This window comes from Mycetomoellerius zeteki, unplaced genomic scaffold, assembly GCF_001594055.1.
Source record: "Mycetomoellerius zeteki isolate Tzet28-1 unplaced genomic scaffold, Tzet1.0 scaffold25, whole genome shotgun sequence".
NCBI classification, from domain to species: domain Eukaryota; kingdom Metazoa; phylum Arthropoda; class Insecta; order Hymenoptera; family Formicidae; genus Mycetomoellerius; species Mycetomoellerius zeteki.
In genome coordinates, this window is record NW_017257227.1 from 155,685 (window position 1) to 167,065 (window position 11,381).

An 11,381-nucleotide genomic window follows, 5' to 3' on the forward strand; every position below is an offset into this window, starting at 1 on the left:
GCGGGAAAAGACTGCGGAATAGAGACTACGTCATTGAAGCAACCAATCAGAGCTATTCCGAATAGCGCTGAATAGCGTTGATTGGTTTGTTCAATGACGCATTCTCTATTCCGCAGTCTTTTTTCACACCGTGTGATTTCACCCTTAGGCCGAAATCAGACTACGCATTGAAGATTGAGATTGAAGATTGACAAATTCAAATTTGACCAATCGAAACGAAAGGAGCTAAAATTTCTTTGTCCTTATTGGTCAAATTTCAATCTTCAACCTCAATCATCAATGCGTAGTCTGATTCCGGCCTTACAGTCTCTACTGCTACTGTTCATTGTTGACCACGCATAAAGCTGGTTCTACATTAAGCTGGTTCTACATTAGTCGCATCGCAGCATCGCAAGCGTTGCGGACCAATCAATGACAAGTTAGCCCGACTCTGATTAGACCGCAACACTTGCGACGCTGCAATGCAACTAATGTAAAACCAGCTTTACAATAACCATAAAGGCCGTTCTACAATAAGTTGCAAACACCCCGTTGCCAGTCGCAAAGGTTAGCAACTACTAGTTGCAAAGTGCTACTTCCGGTTGCAATAGATAGTCGCGGTTGCCAACGGAGAGTTGCCCAACTTTTAAACACAAAGTCAAACACGAAGAGATAGACTATTTGAATTATCATTAACATTGGATTGAAAAAGTACTATGTAAATATTTAATTCATAAAACATTTTATTTAAAATTATATCAGCAAAAACAAAAAATATATAGGCATAACATTTTACAATAAAATATCTAACTTGCACTTTCTACTTCTGGTAAATCTATTCAACACTATTTCTTTAACAATTTCTATATGTTTATGTATGCATGTAACAACACACAAGCCCCAAAAGTTTTCCTTCACTCATACGATCTCTTAACCAAACTTAGAAATGCCAAAGGGTTGAAAAACTTCGTTGAGCAGAAGGGACATTTATCGGTAGATAAAGTAATATTTTATATAGTCTTGCAATTAGTAACTTTCGCATAACGCTGCATAACGCGATATTAACAATAGAGCAGTATTAAGCTTTAAGCCGCAAAAACTTAGGAATTTCTTAAATTAAAAAATATTTTTAATTATAATAATATCAAGTAATATCAAAATTGTAATTAAGCATTTTAGAAATATTAAAAATATATGTAACATTTTATTATAAAATATTTTTTAAAAGGGAGACTCCAAGGAGAGCAGTCATGATTCCTATGGATCTGCCAGTGAGGAGCTAAATTCTTTTATCCTTTCACTGATCAAATTTCAATCTTCAATCTTCAATCTCAATCTTCAATGTGTAGTCTAATTCCGGCCTTACGGACATGGTTGTTATCTCATTTTAATTGTAAAAATCTATATTCTTCCTCAATATATGCATTTTTTATAATCTCAATTTATTTAAACAAAACAATAATTTTTATTATATAAGCGTCCTCCTTTTTGCAAAGGATATGCTTTAGCGTTTCTTTAATGGTAGAGTGTCCCTTTCATAATAATATAAAAAAGATTTTAATGTACTAAACTTCAAAAATATACTTTACGAGAGACGCTACCGCGTCTCCAGATTAAGAGTTATGGGACATCCTGTATACAATACTAATATGTAACATAAAAGTGTGCAATTGCATGTAGGTACGTAGGTACGTACTGATTTCTAACTTGAAATATAAATAGTCATTTTTACGATTTCGATCTTTATAAAAAATCTTTATAATATGAGAGAAATATTCCTGTATTTCTGATTGTAATTTATAGAGTTTTTATCATCAGCATCGAAAAGGCGACACTCGATTTCGTAATTTTAGATAAATTATTTTTTTATTATTATAATATTACTTATTTTGTTTTCACGTAAATGTCGAGTATTCTTGTTCCATCTCACTTAACATGTTGTAAAGTCGTTTCTGTAGGTTGTCTGGCGCTGCCGCACGTGATAAATGTGTCGTGCCGCCGTCTGGATTAGAGCATTGTCTCAATAACACTGCCAATGTGCTAGTAGTATGCTCCGACATGAGCAATCCAGGAATTATTATCGTCCCTGATAGCGTCCAACCGAGAAAAATCTTCTCACAAATAATCTACAATCGTACATAACTCTCGTAACAGAAATTTATAACAAAATTGAAATAATATTAAAATTAGTAATAACAACTGAAAGTTTATCCATGTTTAGAGAGTTTGTATTAATTAATTCCACTTCCATAGGAAGATATGGAACAAGGAGTAATACGCAGTATAACGATAATGCATTATTTTATCGAAAATACTGTCAAAATATTTGAAATAATAGAGAGTTTTTGCAATAACGTGAATTCAGATATGGTGAACGCTAAAGTCACGCTATCCTTTTCTTAATTAGTCGTTAAGAAGAAGATAACCTGACCTTAGCGTTCACTGTATCTGGATAAACGCTATTGCAAAAGCTCCCTAATACGCTTTCATACGTGTACGAAAAATATAGAGGAAAGTCGCCGATACTGACATAGGTCTTCTAAAGTGACACCTCCTTATTTCTCAGAAACTAACTATTGCACTTCATTAATACTAATAAAATCATGATCTGTTTAGCTAATTAAAGAAGTACAAACTCATAATCCATATATTTGCGGCTTGTTTCTATACCAAATCAGCTAAAAACGAATTCTACGAATGTGAAAATAAAATTTTTACGATTTTCTTTTGCAAATTGCGTGGTTTAAATAATAGTGACTATATATTATTGATAATATTATGTCATTTTAAATGCTTGTAGTTTCCTAAATCAGTTTTATTTATATTATTTTTTCTCTTATAGTCTTTTCATAATACGATTTTAAATTTAAAATTGGGGTGCAGCGTAATTTGCCACACCTGTCTGTAAAACAGACCATGAGCTAATTTAATCTTTATAATGTTGCTTTATAGCGTCAAGTAAGTCTATTGGAACTGAAGGCAATCACGCATATATGGAAAAACTCTTGAAAAACTATCGCATTACATATTAGTATCTTGCAGAACAGCATAAAATAAATATGCATATAATTCAATAAAAATGTTTTATAACGAAGTGAAAAGATTTTGAAAAATCTTATATACATTCACTTATAGGTACTTTATACAGATAATGCTTGTAAAATAAAAAAAAATATGAATACGTAGCATTACTGCCTACTGTGTCAGTTTTGGAGCCCATTTTGTCAGACGCTCATTTTTACTTACCTTACAAAAAAATTAATTATTGCAAAATTGCAAACAGTATTAAAAATAACAGTATTAAAAACAGTATAAAAACTGCATATACTATCTGATAGAAGACACTTTTCAGTTTGTACTTACGTTTTTAAAGTTTTGTTTTTATCTTTTGTTTAAGAAATATTGTCTAAAAACAAAGGAGTATGTATCGGTATCGGCGACTTTCCTCTATCTTTCGTAGATCTTTCCGTTTTTTTAAATTAAATTACACGCAAAATCTTTATAAATTTGACGAATAAAATATTACTTTTCAAATTTAATTACTAAAGTTAATTTCATAAAAAGTCTAAAAGTAAAGTGGTATGTCGGTATCGGCGACTTTCCTCTACTAATTAAATATGTATAATACCAAATATAACAAAAAAAAGTACTTAATAGTATTAATTTTACCTGTAAATTATTATTAAGGACCGGAGATTCGCAGCGTTTTTCCTTCGAGCAGATAGACCGACAATCGAAATAATCACAGTCCTCATGCTTCTCACAGCTCTTACCATCACTGATAATACGATCGATAATGGTCTTAGGGAAGACTGCGTCCAGATCTAAGAATTTCAGTTTTTGCCCGCCTAAGGGTAAACCGAAATGATTAATTTTTACATCACAGAGATAAAGTGGCTCGGGAAAGTTCGTCTCCAATTCTTCGAGTAGATTAAGAATCATCACAGCGAGTTTTAATCTTTTGGCCCATTCGGGTTTCGAATCGGACAACGCTAACACCGTCGTGGGTGTTTCGATCGGTCGGACGTACTCGACCGCGTAGAATGTGCCGCACGTGCCGATCGGCTGCGGAAACACATCCCTGTCTTCGTACAAAATCGCCATTAAATATTCATTCTCTTGCAGCAACGGCCAAAGATTCTCCATCTCCAACCGACGTCTCGTGGCATCGGTCTCGACTCGATGGGTGCGCAACCGGGCGAGTCTTTCTAGCTGATGTCGCGTGAGAGTCACATTGAGTTTATTGATAGCTAAATCTTTGATCATGATGATAAAATCCTCCTCAGATGGGAAGTGTTGCAATCCGGTCGCATCCACCCAATAGAGCGACTCGAATTGCTCCGAGGGGATTTTAGTCCTATATGCAAATTAAGATGAGATTAATTTATATATATGACTTAATTTATATATATAAAATATTTAAAAAATATTTTAAAGTAAGTAACGAAAAAAAAAATTAAAAAAGCTGAAAAAAGCGCGCGATTTTTTGGTTCTATCGCATAGTGTGAAAAAAGAACGAAGGAATACCTCGAAGCCTTGAATACAAGTCGTGTCGCTTCCCAATGCGCAGAGAAAACAGCTTCTTTGCCCGCGTGAAGTGTCTCGCATGCTAGCGAATTTATCCCTTTTTCTGTGCACAATGGTTCGCAGAGAATTCCCATCGCTGTACCATCTCGGTGCTGGCTGCACTAAAATGGAAATAATAGGCCTGTTCTTTTTAGCTGAACTTTTACACCGGTTCATCTTTCTTCCTCTTCTTTCCTCCTGGAGAGAAAAGGAACAAAGACGAACCGACGCAAAAGTTTCAGCTAAAAAGAACATGCCTTATGTGATCGAATATGGGACGATTACAATAACCGAGACCCCTCAAAATAAAAGTTATTTTTGAAACCATTTTTAGTAAGTAACACGAGAAAAATAGTAAAAAAATTCTATAATCAATATTTAATTTGATAATCATAATTCAATTTTATGATTTGAATTTGATAATTTTAATAAACAATGATTGTCGACTAAAATATTCTAGAGATTATTCAGGACATATTGACATCTTGACAAGATACATTAAAACTCTCATCTCACCTCCTCCCTTGCTACGAAGCGCACGACTTTCTACGCAAAGCCACTTCCACCCTCCTGCTACGGGATGCATGACTTTTCACGCGAAGCGACTTCTACCCCACCTTCCTCCTGCTACGGAGCGCGCGACTTTCCGCGCGAAACAACTCCCATCCCACCTCCCTCCTGCTACAGGGCATACGATGACACGACTTTCCACGCGAAGCGATGATTTTTTGGTTCGTAATTATTAATTATTTTGGTATCTGTTGATTATAGAATTTTTTTTACTATTTCTCTCGTATTCCCCGCTAAAAATGTTTCCAAAAATCTTTCATTTTGAGGGATCACAGTTATCGTAATCATGTCTCGAATACTATTGTGAATAAGTGGATAAGGAAACATGAAAGCCCCTTATCATCTTTAAAATTCAGAAGTAGGGTAGAACAGGGCTAGTTGCGTATAGGGGAAAGTTGGACAAAAATCTAAATGCACAAATATCTAAATAACCAAAATATATATAGATACGTCTATGTTGCGTAAGGTAGCACAAAGACAGAGATTACTGCGCTTAATACAATAATCAGTGCCCGACTGTCAACAGTCAAATACGTGCGCATTTTCGTTTTCCTACATCAAAAGTAAAATTATTAGGCGAGTATTCTTTTTGGTCTACATGGTAATTAAGGGGATCCTAAAGCGAAGCTCGAACTCCGACAAAATTACTAGATGTCGCTGTTTTTCCAGCGCATCGACATGTCTGTATATACTACCACACCAATATCTCATACAACCTATGATACATTCAGTCGCAAATTCGTGTCAATTTTCGTATAACAAATTCGTCGCGATAAAGCGTCTAAGTCTAATTCTAAGTACTCGACGTTATTTGTTCGTGCAAACTACGTGTTTGTGGCTCACTATTTCGTAAATACAGGTTGGAAAACTTTCATATCAAACAAATGTTGTTACGACTTGACAGCTTGAGACGCCATGTTACACTAAGAAACGGTAAAAAATATATTAATTTCGAAATTTTTGATCATTCTCGGCATAAACTCCACCTCACGTATTAATGCTTTAATTGTATACTTTAATCCTGAAAAAGGATTTTCGAATCTGTGAAAGAGAAAAAAGTATTTGTTATACAAAAATTATATAATTTAGTAATACAGGCGGCTTATTAGGATCCCCTTAAAGCGATTAATATATATAGATTAATAACAATCAAATGTGTTTTTTAGATATAAATTATTAACGTATTTTTTAACTTTAATGTTCAAGTTGCTATTTTATTTACGGTTTTTCAGTTATAAAAAAATATTTCAGTCTCAATACCGATATGGGGCTTGTTGGGCCTCAGTATCCCATAACTAACCTTATAAACTCAGCTGCTTAAATAAAATTTGTCTTTATCGATACTTTTTATTCTATGTCAACGATTAATCATATATTTTACGTTTAATTATTATTATAAAGAGAAAAGATTTTAGTTTTTCTAATTTTGTTAATTAAAGCATTTAAAAAGAGAGAGTATTACAAATTATTATACTTAAGATGAAAATAATAAAACTTTGATTAATATACACATAATCCTTTCATGTTTTTAATAATATATAACCTCTCATTAAACGATTATCTTCATAGTTCAACTTATCCTTCGAGGATGCTCAACATGTCCCATAGATGGGGCATATTGATCCACTTTGCATCCTTGTAATTAACGTAATTTTTTTCTTATTTACAAGATATATTAAGTACTTAATTATTGAGTCAGATGAACATGCAACGTTTTAAAGCATTTATCATTAGTCTATCGTAATTGTGTGAAGATTTATAATAACTTAAAGAAGAAGTGTCACAATTAGTCCCGCTCTACCCTAGCTGTAATAGAGCAAAAATACAGAGAAAGAAATTCAGTACTTGTGCTTATCACTATAAGAGTAGTTGACACCCTTAAACTTGCACCATTGTCCGATATAAAAAAAATACATGTCTATTATTTTCGCTTGCTCTATAAATATACCAATTGTTTCATTAAATTCGGCGAGTCACGGAAAGGTAGGTTTACTTATACGTAATTTTATCTGCGAATAAATCAAGGATTTTTTTGTACTATTTTGTTTTGAATAAATATTAGTCTATTAACAAAGCTGAACGAACGTTTTAGCAAGGTTCGTTTCAGTGGACAGTTTCTTTTTGCAACGCACTGTCCGAGTCACAAGAATCGAGAGCAATGAAAGAGCATGGCTCTGTTGCGCGCGTGGGCGCCCATATTCGTGTAAGCCACATACATACTCGTATTACATGCGTGCGTGTTGTACAACGTCATGTTGCACGGGCTCGTTCGTGTGATATTTTTAGTCGGCCCAATCAGTTACGATGAGGGAACAGTCTCGGGAAGGGACGGCGCGACTTCGCGGCTCTCGTACAGGCATGTCATACGTGCCTGCACTACACATTCTGCGCATCCGAGGTGGCACTTATCGAAAACGCTCTCAAGACGGAATGCCTTATCTCTTTTATTAGATATTGTACACTATTACGTTTTATTATAGAAAACGAATGTTTCAAGAGTACACTATACACACACACACACATATACTATATATATATATATATAGTGATATTTTTTGCTTAAAAAATGCAAAAAATACAACGGATAGATAAGTGATTCATTTGAAGTAATAGTAAAAGTCAAGCCAACATGCTTACATCACTGTTGGAGTACATACATCTACCTCTTTGTTCTTTCCAATAAAAATAACTTTCATCATATGATGGAGAGATACTTTTTTATTAAATTAAAATTATGTACGTTGCAATCCATCTCTTTTAGTTTAATTTTAATTTAGAATGTCCATTTATATGAAAATGTACGTATGCGACTTTTCTATCTATATTCATTAGACGATTAGATAATGAATATACTATTTATTCTCTCTAAACATCCTCTTGTTTAACGTCCAGTAGGTAAAATAAAAATCTGCACATTTCTCTCTCTCTCTCTCTCTCTCTCTCTCTCTTCCCCCTCTCTCTCTCTATCATTTATTTCACAAGTGCAATCAAAATATGTTTTAAGAAACTATAAAAATTTTTAGAATGATTTGATGACATTTGAATCTTTTTAAAAAGTTTTTAATTGAATGAGCGCATATACATCAGTAAAGCTTATGAAAAAAATATTACATGTTATCGCTCTTGTCTCATGACATTCTTGCGTGTGTCAGTCAAGTATTACATAAGCGATTTTCCTCTTAATTGTATGCTACGACTGTACTGTTAGAATGTAATAACCAGTAACATGTAGGACTTAAATCATATAAGACTTCATCAACTTTAGGCTTGATTAAGGCTACGTTCGGGCAACTTACTATCAACACCATTGTGTCATTTTATCTTTAGATGTAAACCAGGAATAGAATGACATAATAGCGCTGATAGCGCGTTTCCTCGGACACAGCCAAAATTTCAACCTGTATAGTTTAAAATCTTTCTACAATTGTACTTACTAAAGGATATTCCAGAGACATTATGAAGAAATCTAGAGTTCCAACAATTTTAACAAAATCTTGACGCAAACCTTTCGATATATTTTGTAAAAAAAATTATTTAATATTGTAGCAAAAATTTATAAGTCAATGTAATAATTTCATTTTTTTCTATAAATCAATAAACTTTAATCTACGTGATCTACATAACTTTTTAAAATCATTAGTAATTACAGTAAATGTATATCCTATCGATTCGAAAAAGAAAATCAATCTTATTTATATATAAATATAATAAAAATCACAGCTGAATTATAATTTTAATAACTTTATCTTGTAGTTGACGTTATTCGATGTGGTATGGAATTAAAAGAAACACATTGTTAAACATTTCGAAACATTTTAGGAATCTCTTATTCAAGTATGGATCGATCTCGACAAAATTAGGAATATTTTATGGAGATCGATGTCTGAAGTACTATTTGGGTTACTAGGATGCAGCTTTGCCAGATTATCAGACTACAATTTGAGTTTACAAGTAAATTCCCATCAACAAATTCCTAAATGCTTATCAATAAATTATTCAATCAAAACGATATATGTATATGAAAGTCGATCGCAAGTAAATTTTTTCCGGATAAGTTATCTCTCGGTCAATTTTCTGGAAAGCTGAACTTTCCAGTTTCGGGCCAAGAGTACACTTGACTTTCTCTTCCGTAATGATAAGTTTATATCAGTGAATCATGTAAAGTTTACAATTTTTATCATAGCAGTCCACATTTTATCAATGACCTCCAACGAACGCAAATTATGTTTTAATTGATCTTTGTACTGAATTTTTACTTTTGTTTGACGGCCAGGCGGTCCATACTTGAATTTTCTCGCGGATTGCAAGTTTATCGGGGAATACGCGATTGTTGAGTTTCACTCGCGAGACGATGTACCGTAGAGAAAATCCGCGAATGTATATACATGCTTGTTTGAGACATATGTATGCGAGTAAGACGTACAAATTTGCTGCGGATCGGGGTGATCGGCATGCTTGCTCCGTTCCGGAGGCTGCGCTACGGCCAGAGTACGCGTGCGTCCGCTTTGCTCTTTCATCCCCTTTCGTCGAATCCGGCGCGGCGGGCGCAAGATTCACTTGGCACTGACTCGACTCGCACATCTTCACTATCTCGACGTATTCACCCCATGCCAACTTTATCCTCGCGCAATCGGTATCGCGTTCGAAGATGCGATATCGCGCACCCTGTTCCGATCGGAGTAACACCCAGTGAAACTCACCACGGTAGACACGTGACGCCAGGCCTCGAGATTCGTGCACATTATGCCCCAATGTAGAAGCAGGTAGACTACGAGAAACAGGCTGGACATCAGGAGGACCGTCACGAACTTGTAGTGGTACATGAAACCGGGCAACCTACGGATGTTCATGTTCGCGCTGCCGATCGTCAGGTTCCTGACGGTGATCAAGGTGAGCGAACTTGTGTTTTGTTTTCTTTATTTTTCTTTTGTTTCTTATTTTCTTATTTTTTCTCCTCTTCTTTTTTAATCTCATCGACTCCGACCCGACTTCGTGGTCCTCTCATCGTCTTTCGCGACGACACCGTATTTCGCGTCAACATTCTGTTTCGCCGTATCCGCTTGCCGCCGCTGCCGCTGCCGCTGCCGTTGCCGTTGCCGCTACGACCCTCGGGTCGCGTCGATGACGAACGTTTGCGGCAATGCGGCATAATCTGCAGCACAGTATGGGAACGAGGAAGGCGAGCGTCGCGACGCTGCGCCTCTCGTGGCGAATCTTGTGATTCTGCCAGGAACGTACACCGATCGACGATCACCCAAAGAAATATTAGCCAAATCTTTAATTTGACGATACGCCCAGCTTGTTAAAGTACATTACTTGTTCAGGTGTCGTAAATATGTGTCGAGATGGTCTGTGTTTCAACGTTTCGTCGAATCTCTTTCATATAATCAAGGAACAGTTTAAATCGCCCTGAGCGATACTCAACAAGATGTTCTATATAATTTATCTAGATTAATTTAACTGGATTAATTGCATTAAAAACTTTATTTTCTGTTATATATCGCTAAACTTCAAATATGTATTTACTTCATTTTAAGTAGGTACTGCATTAGTTGAACTAGTTCATAGTTTATAATCTTAGTATTAAACTAGTTCAGCTACAAAGAACAGATCTACAATGACTGATTTTGTTTGTCATTACCGTTGATTACACGTTGATTTTGCGAAGGCAACTGTCCAGTTTACGTCTACATTCACACAAATTGATTTTAAACGCTTTATTGACGTACTTAGGAGTGCAATCTGTTCCATATGCACATTTTTTTTTTTCAAGTTCTATGCATGTATAATGTAGTACTCTACATCACATAAATACTGTACGCGATAATTTTTAATTGAGAAAAAAATTGTACAGAAATAATTATTTCAAACGATTTTAAGAATCCGAACTAGATATAAGTTTAAACTGTAGTCTTATAATACTCTCAACACACACACACACACACACAAAGAAACTATTGATACCATAAGATTTATGATCTTATTTTAAAAAATAAATTTCTATTAAGAAATGATTTATGTTTTACTACATTCTACTTAAATGTAAAGCATTAATTTCTATACTTTACTATTAATTACAAACAATATGATACCTGTGAAAGATTAATATATAAAATATTAAGCAATGCTGCATATATTATGACATCATCGACTTTCCAATAACTTCTTCTCTCTTTTTTTTTTTAATTTTGATTAATGTAATGGATGTACGAAGTTTCAAAAAATTATGATTTAAAAAAATCCTCTTGAGTGAGATAATGTTTTGA

At 34.5% G+C, this 11,381-nt stretch overlaps 1 protein-coding gene across 3 annotated transcripts; it reads right to left on the minus strand.

Moving 5' to 3' along the window:
• Positions 1-1,299: 1,299 nt before the first annotated feature.
• On the minus strand, positions 1,300-9,982 carry aln (divergent protein kinase domain 1C). 3 transcript variants are annotated; one of them, XM_018449897.1, is made up of 4 exons: positions 9,539-9,897; positions 4,507-4,667; positions 3,649-4,336; positions 1,300-2,105 (listed from the first exon to the last, which is right to left on the minus strand). In XM_018449897.1, the coding sequence occupies exons 1-4, from the start codon at positions 9,566-9,568 to the stop codon at positions 1,875-1,877; spliced, it is 1,110 nt and encodes a 369-aa protein (XP_018305399.1). In that variant the 5' UTR covers positions 9,569-9,897; the 3' UTR covers positions 1,300-1,874. The 3 variants fall into 3 exon arrangements, with proteins under 3 accessions (XP_018305399.1, XP_018305400.1, XP_018305398.1); XM_018449898.1 differs by lacking the exon at positions 9,539-9,897 and adding an exon at positions 7,216-7,294 and having other exon boundaries at positions 1,301-2,105; XM_018449896.1 differs by having other exon boundaries at positions 1,303-2,105; positions 9,816-9,982.
• Between the last annotated feature and the right edge of the window lie 1,399 nt (positions 9,983-11,381).